The 15,551-nt window shown below is 42.3% G+C and overlaps 1 protein-coding gene across 4 annotated transcripts in view; it reads right to left on the reverse strand.

Annotated features, from left to right (window-relative positions):
• Positions 1–1,692: 1,692 nt before the first annotated feature.
• LOC119373329 (solute carrier family 35 member C2) overlaps positions 1,693–15,551 on the reverse strand; it is a 41,516-nt gene continuing 27,657 nt past the window's right edge. For 3 of the 4 annotated variants that reach the window (XM_037643360.2, XM_049419832.1, XM_049419835.1), the window contains one exon: positions 1,693–5,303. In XM_037643360.2, the coding sequence (XP_037499288.1) occupies positions 5,152–5,303 (152 nt within the window). In that variant the 3' untranslated portion in view covers positions 1,693–5,151. The remainder of the gene's footprint in view (positions 5,304–15,551) is intronic. The other variant, XM_049419837.1, reaches the window with a different exon arrangement.

Raw genomic sequence — 15,551 nt, forward strand, 5'->3', positions numbered from 1 at the left:
CGAATTCGAATATTGAAGTGTGAGTGCGATCCGAATTGAATATTTTTCAAATACTTCGAAGCGAAATTGCTGAAAAAAAAAGTTGGAGAGGATTTCTAAGCATATTCTCGTGAGATAGCAACATGAAAGTGTTTCTTTTCGCTAGGTTGACTGTGTCTTGGCTAAGTTCGGATCTAACGGAGCTTGAAAGGCAGCTTTGCCGCAATACGAGAGTGTAATAAGGTGAAGCATGTTGAAAATCTGAAGGGGTCACTGAATCGCACGTTGACTGTATTTGTCTTTGGGAAGTTCGAATTGTTCGAATAGTAAAATTCCAGCGCGAATCGAATCGAATAGCAAACACTATTAGAAAAATATTCGAAATTTCAAATATTCGCACACCCCTATTATATATATATATATATATATATATATATATATATATATATATATATATATATATATATATATATATATAGAGAGAGAGAGAGAGAGAGAGAGAGAGAGAGAGAGAAAGAGAGAGTTCGAAAATCCTCAAAAATAAGGAAAATTGAATATTTGTTCACCGTTTTCAAAATTATTTTTCTCTGGAGGCAGACATCTTAAGATAGCTAGAGACGTCAATTATGGCAGTTATTAAAGAAATTAAGTTAATGAACATTTTAATTAGTTGATACATGCGGTCGGGTCAAATGGGAGAATTGAAGTCCTTCCTTTGAAGGTTGAGAATTGAAGTCCTTCCTGCGGCGCATAAGTTCTCTGAGCATACACTTTGACAAGGGCAGTACTTTCCGAGGAGTCCACTCATTTAACAAGTACTGACATAACATAACTAAAAAGCTCCACAAAAGTGAGCAACTACCCTTTTTAGAATGTACAACTTCTTCTGAAAGGCTAAAGTTTCTTTTTCTTCAGGAAGGACATCTTGTTATTCATGATCACATTAGCATGTATACAAATTATTACATCAGCACTAGACAAAGACATGGTGTGTATATTCCCCTCCTGTTTTTAGCAATGTTTTAAATTTAGTTTTTTTCCAATGGCTATCAATACTTGAATGAGCTGTCAGACCTTATAGTGAAACTAACATCGATAGGTGACTGTCAATAAAAAATTGAGTACATGCTTTGCTTAATTTGACATTTGATATCTGTTTTGCACGTGTGTATGTAGGCAATGCAAACACAACTCAATAATCACTGATGAAATTGTTAGTGAAATTTTGAAAAACTGTATTAATGTGTGTTATTTCTTCTGTACCACTAGTAATGTTTTGCTGTGTTGTCACCCCTGGATCCTGGCAAGAAATTGTAGCACTTCCTTTTGTTCCTTTACTGTTTCCATTCCACTCCTGTGATGACCCATTGTTGGGTTGACAATATCACTAAATAAAAATAAAAAACAGTGTCCAAGCACTCGCAAGAGTTTCAGTGTGCTATGAAGGCTGACATGATAATCCCTCATCAGTGAATGTCTGTATTAGACATTATACTGGCAAAATTTTCACATAAGTAGATGAAGTGTTGATGTTATCATACTAGAATGAACACAAGCGAGATCTTTCTTCTCCGCAGCAGAAGATGTCCCTACATATCACCTGCTGTTTGCACTTATCCATGCAACAGTACTTTTTTATTGGGCCACAGTATCTGCCCAATAGTCACATTGAACAGTCCAATTAACTTATAAAACACAGAACACCACCTGCAATTTCTCCCACATTCATTGTTTTATTGCTAGAAAAAATAAAATATTTCAAGACACGCACACCTACGACACACATAAAAAGACCTCAGTGGAATGAAGCACGTATCACATTTTCCAAACCCCATGCTTGAAGAACACAAGATAGGATACTCATAAAGCAAAATAGAAATGCTGACTTGATTCCTTTCATTTCACAGGAAACAATCATGAGCATAAATTAACTTATCTAGCTGTACAGGCAATGCACGACAGATGGCCCCAGACTTCAACCCCTGACAAGTCTTTGACCTGCCTTATCAAAACATTCATGCCTGCAGAAGCATTTTAAACTGAGCTTGTTGGTACATATGTCACAACATCTTGGCAATGGCAAAAAAAATATGCCTGATTTGGTTTTCTTGCACAGTTTCCAAGATTTGAATTACTGGCTCCATTTGCAAAGAAACCTGTCTGATCACTGACAAGTTTTAAGAAGCAGTACAAGTTATAATATGTCTTCATTTCTTAAGAACAAAGGGTGATGAATCTTGCCATATGTCCATATTTATTTTTAAAAAAAGGAGGAGGGGGGGGGGTGAATCTTGCCACACAGGTGCCATATAGTTGAAATCATACTCATACATATCTGGCATCCTGGAAAACTTGCCGTATTTACAACTACATACAGGAACAGCATGCATTTGTATAAATTTTTAACACTCACGTCTGCTCCTCAGCCCTATAAGACTAGTGTTTACGGAGACTAGCATATATTTGTGCATATTACTCCTCAACAAATATTGCTCTCTGTGTCCGATTAAAAAAGTTCACACACACAGCTAGAAGCCATGTGCACTATGTTTAATTGTCTAAAACATATGTACTAGTTCCAGGTTTTCAGAAAAAGAAATGAAACGTTACAAACATTCCCCCTCATCATCGAGGCAGTGCAGACAACAATAGCTGGATACTACAAATATTTCTTAATAATCACACCCCACCTTCTACAACGTGTGCTGAAGAAACTGCTGTGTAGCTGGACATTTATAATACCCACACACATGTCCAAGGCAGCACTAAAACACTGTGGTACTAGCACAGAGTGTGTTTCACGTAACGCTGACAAAATTTTAGAAAAGTGGTTTAAGTGCACTAATGCCCAATACTTTTGCTGCTAACACCGTGGCAATTCTGAGACACCAAGCAGTGGTGGCTGCGGCTACATAAATTATAACAATCGTTCATACTAACTTCAACAACACATCTTCATTAATTGACATAGTAAAATCTCTCACAGTCAGAAGCATGCAGGAGCTGACACACAGGCCTCATCAATTATACCACAGTCATAGCAGTCTAGACAAGGCACCAATAGAGAAAGACTCAAGACGTCGGCAGCATGAGCACCAGATGTGAACATCGTATACAGGGTCTTTGGGCTGACTCAAGTCAATTTTTAAAAAATCTACGTGCACTTTACAAGAATGCAACCAACCTAGCATTGTTTGCTGTCTTCTAGATCAACTCAAGAGCATGTATAAAATGAGCTCAGACAATCAACTGTAATTAATTGGCCAACTTCTAAAATATTCCTTTAAATTAAATGTAAAGTCTTCAACAGAGAACAAGTAGAGCCTATTAATTAGTGCCTAATTAAGTTATTTGCATGACCATAGCTATTGTGGCTTCAATTAAGACTTCAAGAAAGTGCACGAGATTAGAAAAAGTTTCACGTGAATAGGTTCTTGTGCGCAGCAACATTAGTGCCTTCCAACACATTACGAAGGAATGATCAATGCCACAAACACTCTGAAGGCATAAACAGGCCTCAAGCAATGGAGGTGGATTAAATACAAAGATCTTCGCTTCTGCACCTCTTAAGATAGTTTGCCTCTTGAATCAATCAACTGAACTGGGCAATGGAGATATGCAATAAATGGTTCATTTCAATTCCTGAAGCTTTGTTGGTATCAGCGTTCTTACTGTTGACAGACAATGCAGAAGGCGAGGAGGTTTTTTCGGCGAAAGGCAATGCATCAAAAAATAAGTGTGGGAGCCATTTTTTATCATTTTTGCTCGTGGTCTGTTCATACCTTCAGTCTGTGCGCATTCAGCATTGATAGTTCGTTGGTAATAACATGCTTCAAGGCACTAATGTTGCTGCATGCAAGCATTTAGTTACATGGTACTTTACTTCAAATCTCATGCACTCTCTTAGAAAAAGGAATAATAAAACAACAGTAGGTATTGTTATGGACAGAAATTATATGGACACACAGAGGCAAATGGGAGGGGGGGTTGGGGTTTAACATCACAAAACTACGATATGATTATGAGGGATGCCTTAGTGGAGGGCTCCAGAAATTTTGACCACACCACCTGGGGTTCTTTAGCGCGCGCCTAAATCTAATTATACGGGCCTCAGGCATTTTCGCCTCCATCAAAAATGCGGCCGCCCCGGACGGGAATTGATCCCGCGACCTTTCGGTGAAGTTTGTTTGTTCAAGGTTTCTTCCAGCATTATACGATATGTCTAGACCTAGGGGGGCGAGCCCAGCAACCCTGTAACTGATGCCTCTGTGGACACATATTAACAGGCTCTACAATTTTTCCACGGAACATTTTAAATTAAAGGAATACTTTGAAAGTTGGCTAATTAATTATTAACGTCAGCCTATTAAAATACTCTGAGTTGTACAAGAGGACACAGAAAAATACTAAGTTGGTTGTATTCTTGTAATGCACACGTGAATTTTTTTTAACTTAGACTGAGTTAGCTGAAAAACAATGTATTTTGATGTGGCTATTTCTATGTTGCTGGAATTGCTGCCATTTAATATGATGCCATTTAATATGAAAAAAAAGAAAAGAAGAAAAAAACATTTTCAGCATTTTTGCACTTCATGCACCCTTTTACAGCGTAGAAGAAGATGCAGGAAGCGCAAATTGTCATATACAAGATGTGAAAACCCTGTTACCAAACGAATGTCTACATTGAACCTCAGTAAAAACAAAAATAATCTACGTATTTGACTACTAGTTACGAATAATTTGCACACCTGTCAACATGCAGTTACTACCTAGCTCTGCCACTGTATGAAGACAAACACATAATAGTCCTAACATTTTTTAAAGCCCAGCTGTTGCTGTATGGCAGGCCTTGTATGGTAGCAATATTACCAAGTCATTGGATGCTTTTCTATGCACCAAGCGTGCTCATTGTGTTCCCAAAAAACAAAGAAGACAGACAAGTTTAAGGACTACAGGAAAAAAAAGTAAGCATGAGAGTGAGCAATACAGACAATGTCTGCAATATCTTAAAATAAAAACACAGTCTTGTTTCCCTCTTTACATGTGTTGATCCCATTGGCTGCTGGCAGAATATTCCGAGTGTTCAGTGCACCGGCAAGATGCAGGCCACTACAGTTTCAGCAGTTGGACACACATAGAAAGTTTCAATGCAGGATTGCAACGTCTGGCTGATCACGAGCCCATTCGGTGAGCCTGTTGTCTTCTTGTTAGCGGCTGCATTTCAAAGTGACAAACTTCTTCATCGCTGTCATCAGCAACTTCATTGCCTGTATTCAGCAGATTTTGCTCTGACCCCAAACGCTCGTAAACGGTATCCTCTTCCGCTGAAATATATCATTACAAAGACAGACTGTGAGCACTCCGACTTTCTCACTAAGCTTGATAACACAAAATATATAGTTAGTGCGGTGATTTCCTAGAGTTTATTATTACCCCATTTCAATCCTTGTATGGAGAGTTCACCCAGTAAACTGCCCAGTTACACATATGCGTGAGCACACACAAAGTCTGGATTTGAATTTATAACAGCATGAGCTCATAGAATATCAATTGATTTTTCATTTTTCATACGTAGAAACTGCCAAATATATATATATATATATATAGATATAGATATATGCAAATGCAAACAAAGTTAAGTTGCCTCAAAGAAAGCAAGAATTGACACAGGATAAGCATTGAAAAACATATAATAAAAAGTTAGCATATTGCCGAATCAGTGTGAGTGAGAATAATGCATATCTAGCGCCACCTGTGGCAGTGTGCAAGAGAAGAGGCTGGTGAGCAGAGAAAGGAAGAAGTGCATGCACTATCCTATCTGAGAACGAGGTCCAACCACAGCGTTCTCAATAAAACTCATCAGTACCTTTAAGGGAACATGACAGCAGTAATAAAACAAAAGTGGGACATTGATAAAAAAAAAAGAAAGACAGGAGAAAGACGACAATCTTCACCGAATCCAGTGACATGAATGCATACATTTAATTATAATCATAGATGCACCCACGGTACCCATGTTTACTACCCCAACAGGCAGTTGATTCTATCCAGCAAGTTTGTAAGAGACAAAAAAAGAAGAAGAAGAAAAGAAAACATAAGCTACATTCAAAGGTAGCTTTCTGGAACAAAAATTCATGGACTATCTGGTGTTTTGTTCACATGTGTTTTCTAGGCACAGGGGTGACATATATCAATGTTTAGGCCAGTATGACCATTCAGAAGTCTAAAGAGGGTCTTCAATCTGTTGATCTTTCTTCGTGTGGAGTTAGTAAGCTGGTCAAGTGATAAAGTTATGGATGAACAAAGGTTAGAGGAATGGGAGATGAAATGCAACAAATTTATTGTACTTTCTAGTGTGTTAATATTTCATTGTGTACATGGATCCCACATCACATTAGCATACTACAGCAAAGGTCTAATTAGAGTTTTGTAGATGGTAAGTTTCATTGATGCCGTGCAATCTATCTTTTTGCAGAAACCAAAATATTCTTACTTCCTTTTGACTAGGTCGATTCTATTTGCATTTTAAGACAAATTAGAACTTTATGTTACTTCTAAACATTTGCACTCTTGGAGGGCTTCCAGAGGCACATTGTTTATGCAATACAGATATTTGAGCAGCTGCTGCTGGTGAGTTAGTCATGTGTACAGTTTTCTTAGTGTTTATGAGCATTTGCCAGTTATTATCCACAACCTCCAAGAAATAATGAAAAGTAGGCTAGCCAAAAACAACAACGCTGCTCTGACCCTATAGCTTTATAAAGGCACCTGCAACATGCTTCACTATATGACGTGGAAATGATATTACTAAGCTTGTCGCGAACAAGGTGACTTGTCATTTGGTCTGTGCTGCCCCCTGGTGTCGAGAGTGTGTGCATGAGATATATTTGTAAGAAGCTTTATGCTGAATAAAACAGTTGCGAGTATAGCACCACCTTTCTTTCCACTCCTGCCTGCCTCATAGTCTTTCCAATCGAGTTTTGCACTACAGATCATGTCATTCAGTAAGACGTCAACACGCTGCTAAAACACACTACTGAGCGGTTGAGGGTGCTGAAACTATGTTCATTTTATTAAGTAGTGTGCTTGAGGTATAACAACTTTACACCACCATTAACTTTGCGTGAGGAATGGCAGAAAAAGAGAGAAGACATTTATCAAAATAAAGAGAAACCACAGGGTCCTAAGACAGACCCTGGGAGTGGGTAGAATCCCAAGTTCAGGATACCATGAGCCGTGGCTACCTTGCGTGCTCTCGCAAACAGATCGAGCTGGTCCCAGGAGTTTAAGCTAGACAGTGAGGCTTTCCACTGTTGTGCGGTGGGGTGTGGGATTGTAGGGTTGGAGGGTTGGCGCTCTAAAGCTGACATGCCCAAGTGGCAGGGTAGAACATAGCCAAGGAATTGTGACTTGAGCATTGTTGCTAGTACTGGGCGGGGTACGAAGAGTGGTATAGTGCGCGGTGCAGAAAGGCGTTTTTCTGTAGCTGCCTCCACAAAACTGCTTTGGCATGCGTGAGAGAGTTGTGCAGTGGGGGATATTTCCTGCCTTGCAGTCTGTAGTACTGAAGTTTTGAGAGTGGTTCGGAACTCTCCTCATCATGGTTCTCTTGCTGTGAGGCTCGGTTAGAGTGCACTTAAGCTGAGGCGTGGGCCCTCTGGTTCCGAGCGATAGAATCGCATTCTATTGTCCATGCTATTGTAGTTGTTTCAGGAAGGGTGGAGGTCTTTAAAATTAAGATGCCATTCACGAAATTTTACCAATAGTGCAGTTACAACATGCCTCCTATGAAAGTCTGAAGGAAACAATAAACCTTCATTTGGCAGTAAGTGCACATCTTCGTCATTTCTGTGTCCCTCATCCTACTTTGCGCTACACCACCTACAATACAGCAACAAATAAAAGCCTTGTGCAAGTCCATGATTGTCGTGATATGTTCTCTTCAGGGGTCCGTGACCATGGCTATGGCTATGGCTGCTTCTTTAGCATCTGCTGTGTACATGAAGCAGCAACAGCCTTATTACTCAACTCTGCTGAACCGACAAGCTATGATACAGAACAGGTGCTGCTCCAGGATGCATGAACTGATAGTATTTCACCTAATAGTATTTCTGACCATACCTGTTGTTAAATAACTTTTCCTCAGGGTAAGGATTTTAGAAAACAGCGCATTTGCTTAGCAGATGACGACGAAAAGCTCAATAATGTAAAGTGCAGTCATCTTGCTTCAGATATGCAAACAATCTGCAAAGCTGTGAAAGGCCAGCTTTCTGTAATACAGTTTTTATGAGTTTTGTGAACTGTTAACTGAAAGTGAATTGGATAGAAAACTGGGCAAGTTGGTATTGGTTCATTTTTGAATAACAGCGGCACATTAAAAAATGAATACAAATGGAGACATAGGCACAACCATAGGTCGGCAAACTCACTCATGAGTCGACTCACTCAGACTCAGATCGGGCCGTGAGTCTGAGTCTGAGTGGGTCCGCGTGAATAATATTTTGGTGAGTCTGAGTCCAAGTGAGTCCGCTTGAAGAAAATATTAGTGAGTCTATTAGTGAGCCCTAAGCGCAAAATATATATCGTGAGTGAGTTCAAGTGAGCTCCACCCTTTGTTGCCAACTTATAGTCCTATGTACTCATCTTCAGCATACCTATCAGCCCTATATCGGCTTATGCTTATACTCAAGTCTATTCACACATATATCAGTACACTAGCATTCATGAGCCACCTCAATATTTATTGATCAGAGGCATGAGTTAGGAGGAGGGGTGCCATGACCTTCGCCTGCAAACTCTTTCATCGGAAGTTCTTGATATAAATATCTCGTGTGAGTCGCGTATTTCATAAAAATGTCCCTACTGGATTGAGATATGATAATGATGAGATAGGTATATGATATATGATGGTAATTCGTATTTGAAGGTGTAAGATCTAAAGGTGTATCGTAGAGTACCGATTATGTGATATATTGGTGTTAAAGAGGATTGACACCAAGATCGAAAAAGCTAATTTTACACCAACAAACTCATGAGTCCACTCACTCAGGCTCACTCAGACTCAGGTGAAGCCCTGAGTCTGAGTCCAGCTGAGTAAGATACTGGTGAGTTGAGTCTGAGTCCGAGTGAGTCCAGTTGATGAAAATCTTGGTGAGTTTAAGTCCCCAGAGCCCTCAGAGCAAAATATATTTCTTGAGCGAGTTTGAGTAAGCTCCAATTTTTTTGCCGACCTATACCTATGACTTTTTTTGCCGACCGTCTACGCCGTTTTCATATTAGTTTTTTTTTTTTAATGCTTGCTTTAAAAATGATATTGAATGCCCCTAAGCTACACATGCCAAGGAAAGTATAGGGGATGTTTTTAGTAATGAATGTAAGGTAATTGTGAAGAAAGAAAAGTGGACGAAAAGATAGCTTGCCGCGGGCAGGGACCGAACCTGCGACCTTCGAATAACGCGTCCGATGCTCTACCAACTGAGCTACCGCGGCGGCCATCCCCCCGTCCACTTTATAGGGTATATGTGTGCATTAAACGTGGGAGCGTCAGTCAGCGCCGCCAGTAGCCATGACGGCGAGTGTGGAACACTCTTTTTCTGCCTTGTTGGCGTCACGTAGCACGTGAACTTATTACGAGCTGGCAGCTGACCAATAATCCCTCGCATACTACCTGAAAGCATCAAGTCTGCCAGAACGAGACCCTCGCTATGAATGAAGGAAAGAAGTGTTAATTTCAAGGGCTCGTTTTCTTTTTGTTATACACAATATTAATGAGAACTAACAGACAATAATGCCAAGGAAAGTATAGGGGATGTTTTTAGTAATGAATGTAAGGTAATTGTGAAGAAAGAAAAGTGGACGAAAAGATAGCTTGCCGCGGGCAGGGACCGAACCTGCGACCTTCGAATAACGCGTCCGATGCTCTACCAACTGAGCTACCGCGGCGGCCATCCCCCCGTCCACTTTATAGGGTATATGTGTGCATTAAACGTGGGAGCGTCAGTCAGCGCCGCCAGTAGCCATGACGGCGAGTGTGGAACACTCTTTTTCTGCCTTGTTGGCGTCACGTAGCACGTGAACTTATTACGAGCTGGCAGCTGACCAATAATCCCTCGCATACTACCTGAAAGCATCAAGTCTGCCAGAACGAGACCCTCGCTATGAATGAAGGAAAGAAGTGTTAATTTCAAGGGCTCGTTTTCTTTTTTGTTATACACAATATTAATGAGAACTAACAGACAATAATGCCAAGGAAAGTATAGGGGATGTTTTTAGTAATGAATGTAAGGTAATTGTGAAGAAAGAAAAGTGGACGAAAAGATAGCTTGCCGCGGGCAGGGACCGAACCTGCGACCTTCGAATAACGCGTCCGATGCTCTACCAACTGAGCTACCGCGGCGGCCATCCCCCCGTCCACTTTATAGGGTATATGTGTGCATTAAACGTGGGAGCGTCAGTCAGCGCCGCCAGTAGCCATGACGGCGAGTGTGGAACACTCTTTTTCTGCCTTGTTGGCGTCACGTAGCACGTGAACTTATTACGAGCTGGCAGCTGACCAATAATCCCTCGCATACTACCTGAAAGCATCAAGTCTGCCAGAACGAGACCCTCGCTATGAATGAAGGAAAGAAGTGTTAATTTCAAGGGCTCGTTTTCTTTTTTGTTATACACAATATTAATGAGAACTAACAGACAATAATGCCAAGGAAAGTATAGGGGATGTTTTTAGTAATGAATGTAAGGTAATTGTGAAGAAAGAAAAGTGGACGAAAAGATAGCTTGCCGCGGGCAGGGACCGAACCTGCGACCTTCGAATAACGCGTCCGATGCTCTACCAACTGAGCTACCGCGGCGGCCATCCCCCCGTCCACTTTATAGGGTATATGTGTGCATTAAACGTGGGAGCGTCAGTCAGCGCCGCCAGTAGCCATGACGGCGAGTGTGGAACACTCTTTTTCTGCCTTGTTGGCGTCACGTAGCACGTGAACTTATTACGAGCTGGCAGCTGACCAATAATCCCTCGCATACTACCTGAAAGCATCAAGTCTGCCAGAACGAGACCCTCGCTATGAATGAAGGAAAGAAGTGTTAATTTCAAGGGCTCGTTTTCTTTTTTGTTATACACAATATTAATGAGAACTAACAGACAATAATGCCAAGGAAAGTATAGGGGATGTTTTTAGTAATGAATGTAAGGTAATTGTGAAGAAAGAAAAGTGGACGAAAAGATAGCTTGCCGCGGGCAGGGACCGAACCTGCGACCTTCGAATAACGCGTCCGATGCTCTACCAACTGAGCTACCGCGGCGGCCATCCCCCCGTCCACTTTATAGGGTATATGTGTGCATTAAACGTGGGAGCGTCAGTCAGCGCCGCCAGTAGCCATGACGGCGAGTGTGGAACACTCTTTTTCTGCCTTGTTGGCGTCACGTAGCACGTGAACTTATTACGAGCTGGCAGCTGACCAATAATCCCTCGCATACTACCTGAAAGCATCAAGTCTGCCAGAACGAGACCCTCGCTATGAATGAAGGAAAGAAGTGTTAATTTCAAGGGCTCGTTTTCTTTTTTGTTATACACAATATTAATGAGAACTAACAGACAATAATGCCAAGGAAAGTATAGGGGATGTTTTTAGTAATGAATGTAAGGTAATTGTGAAGAAAGAAAAGTGGACGAAAAGATAGCTTGCCGCGGGCAGGGACCGAACCTGCGACCTTCGAATAACGCGTCCGATGCTCTACCAACTGAGCTACCGCGGCGGCCATCCCCCCGTCCACTTTATAGGGTATATGTGTGCATTAAACGTGGGAGCGTCAGTCAGCGCCGCCAGTAGCCATGACGGCGAGTGTGGAACACTCTTTTTCTGCCTTGTTGGCGTCACGTAGCACGTGAACTTATTACGAGCTGGCAGCTGACCAATAATCCCTCGCATACTACCTGAAAGCATCAAGTCTGCCAGAACGAGACCCTCGCTATGAATGAAGGAAAGAAGTGTTAATTTCAAGGGCTCGTTTTCTTTTTTGTTATACACAATATTAATGAGAACTAACAGACAATAATGCCAAGGAAAGTATAGGGGATGTTTTTAGTAATGAATGTAAGGTAATTGTGAAGAAAGAAAAGTGGACGAAAAGATAGCTTGCCGCGGGCAGGGACCGAACCTGCGACCTTCGAATAACGCGTCCGATGCTCTACCAACTGAGCTACCGCGGCGGCCATCCCCCCGTCCACTTTATAGGGTATATGTGTGCATTAAACGTGGGAGCGTCAGTCAGCGCCGCCAGTAGCCATGACGGCGAGTGTGGAACACTCTTTTTCTGCCTTGTTGGCGTCACGTAGCACGTGAACTTATTACGAGCTGGCAGCTGACCAATAATCCCTCGCATACTACCTGAAAGCATCAAGTCTGCCAGAACGAGACCCTCGCTATGAATGAAGGAAAGAAGTGTTAATTTCAAGGGCTCGTTTTCTTTTTTGTTATACACAATATTAATGAGAACTAACAGACAATAATGCCAAGGAAAGTATAGGGGATGTTTTTAGTAATGAATGTAAGGTAATTGTGAAGAAAGAAAAGTGGACGAAAAGATAGCTTGCCGCGGGCAGGGACCGAACCTGCGACCTTCGAATAACGCGTCCGATGCTCTACCAACTGAGCTACCGCGGCGGCCATCCCCCCGTCCACTTTATAGGGTATATGTGTGCATTAAACGTGGGAGCGTCAGTCAGCGCCGCCAGTAGCCATGACGGCGAGTGTGGAACACTCTTTTTCTGCCTTGTTGGCGTCACGTAGCACGTGAACTTATTACGAGCTGGCAGCTGACCAATAATCCCTCGCATACTACCTGAAAGCATCAAGTCTGCCAGAACGAGACCCTCGCTATGAATGAAGGAAAGAAGTGTTAATTTCAAGGGCTCGTTTTCTTTTTTGTTATACACAATATTAATGAGAACTAACAGACAATAATGCCAAGGAAAGTATAGGGGATGTTTTTAGTAATGAATGTAAGGTAATTGTGAAGAAAGAAAAGTGGACGAAAAGATAGCTTGCCGCGGGCAGGGACCGAACCTGCGACCTTCGAATAACGCGTCCGATGCTCTACCAACTGAGCTACCGCGGCGGCCATCCCCCCGTCCACTTTATAGGGTATATGTGTGCATTAAACGTGGGAGCGTCAGTCAGCGCCGCCAGTAGCCATGACGGCGAGTGTGGAACACTCTTTTTCTGCCTTGTTGGCGTCACGTAGCACGTGAACTTATTACGAGCTGGCAGCTGACCAATAATCCCTCGCATACTACCTGAAAGCATCAAGTCTGCCAGAACGAGACCCTCGCTATGAATGAAGGAAAGAAGTGTTAATTTCAAGGGCTCGTTTTCTTTTTTGTTATACACAATATTAATGAGAACTAACAGACAATAATGCCAAGGAAAGTATAGGGGATGTTTTTAGTAATGAATGTAAGGTAATTGTGAAGAAAGAAAAGTGGACGAAAAGATAGCTTGCCGCGGGCAGGGACCGAACCTGCGACCTTCGAATAACGCGTCCGATGCTCTACCAACTGAGCTACCGCGGCGGCCATCCCCCCGTCCACTTTATAGGGTATATGTGTGCATTAAACGTGGGAGCGTCAGTCAGCGCCGCCAGTAGCCATGACGGCGAGTGTGGAACACTCTTTTTCTGCCTTGTTGGCGTCACGTAGCACGTGAACTTATTACGAGCTGGCAGCTGACCAATAATCCCTCGCATACTACCTGAAAGCATCAAGTCTGCCAGAACGAGACCCTCGCTATGAATGAAGGAAAGAAGTGTTAATTTCAAGGGCTCGTTTTCTTTTTTGTTATACACAATATTAATGAGAACTAACAGACAATAATGCCAAGGAAAGTATAGGGGATGTTTTTAGTAATGAATGTAAGGTAATTGTGAAGAAAGAAAAGTGGACGAAAAGATAGCTTGCCGCGGGCAGGGACCGAACCTGCGACCTTCGAATAACGCGTCCGATGCTCTACCAACTGAGCTATCTTTTCGTCCACTTTTCTTTCTTCACAATTACCTTACATTCATTACTAAAAACATCCCCTATACTTTCCTTGGCATTATTGTCTGTTAGTTCTCATTAATATTGTGTATAACAAAAAAGAAAACGAGCCCTTGAAATTAACACTTCTTTCCTTCATTCATAGCGAGGGTCTCGTTCTGGCAGACTTGATGCTTTCAGGTAGTATGCGAGGGATTATTGGTCAGCTGCCAGCTCGTAATAAGTTCACGTGCTACGTGACGCCAACAAGGCAGAAAAAGAGTGTTCCACACTCGCCGTCATGGCTACTGGCGGCGCTGACTGACGCTCCCACGTTTAATGCACACATATACCCTATAAAGTGGACGGGGGGATGGCCGCCGCGGTAGCTCAGTTGGTAGAGCATCGGACGCGTTATTCGAAGGTCGCAGGTTCGGTCCCTGCCCGCGGCAAGCTATCTTTTCGTCCACTTTTCTTTCTTCACAATTACCTTACATTCATTACTAAAAACATCCCCTATACTTTCCTTGGCATTATTGTCTGTTAGTTCTCATTAATATTGTGTATAACAAAAAAGAAAACGAGCCCTTGAAATTAACACTTCTTTCCTTCATTCATAGCGAGGGTCTCGTTCTGGCAGACTTGATGCTTTCAGGTAGTATGCGAGGGATTATTGGTCAGCTGCCAGCTCGTAATAAGTTCACGTGCTACGTGACGCCAACAAGGCAGAAAAAGAGTGTTCCACACTCGCCGTCATGGCTACTGGCGGCGCTGACTGACGCTCCCACGTTTAATGCACACATATACCCTATAAAGTGGACGGGGGGATGGCCGCCGCGGTAGCTCAGTTGGTAGAGCATCGGACGCGTTATTCGAAGGTCGCAGGTTCGGTCCCTGCCCGCGGCAAGCTATCTTTTCGTCCACTTTTCTTTCTTCACAATTACCTTACATTCATTACTAAAAACATCCCCTATACTTTCCTTGGCATTATTGTCTGTTAGTTCTCATTAATATTGTGTATAACAAAAAAGAAAACGAGCCCTTGAAATTAACACTTCTTTCCTTCATTCATAGCGAGGGTCTCGTTCTGGCAGACTTGATGCTTTCAGGTAGTATGCGAGGGATTATTGGTCAGCTGCCAGCTCGTAATAAGTTCACGTGCTACGTGACGCCAACAAGGCAGAAAAAGAGTGTTCCACACTCGCCGTCATGGCTACTGGCGGCGCTGACTGACGCTCCCACGTTTAATGCACACATATACCCTATAAAGTGGACGGGGGGATGGCCGCCGCGGTAGCTCAGTTGGTAGAGCATCGGACGCGTTATTCGAAGGTCGCAGGTTCGGTCCCTGCCCGCGGCAAGCTATCTTTTCGTCCACTTTTCTTTCTTCACAATTACCTTACATTCATTACTAAAAACATCCCCTATACTTTCCTTGGCATTATTGTCTGTTAGTTCTCATTAATATTGTGTATAACAAAAAAGAAAACGAGCCCTTGAAATTAACACTTCTTTCCTTCATTCATAGCGAGGGTCTCGTTCTGGCAGACTTGA

The sequence above is a fragment of the Rhipicephalus sanguineus genome, chromosome 1, assembly GCF_013339695.2.
Source record: "Rhipicephalus sanguineus isolate Rsan-2018 chromosome 1, BIME_Rsan_1.4, whole genome shotgun sequence".
In the NCBI taxonomy this organism is placed as follows: Eukaryota; Metazoa; Arthropoda; class Arachnida; order Ixodida; family Ixodidae; genus Rhipicephalus; species Rhipicephalus sanguineus.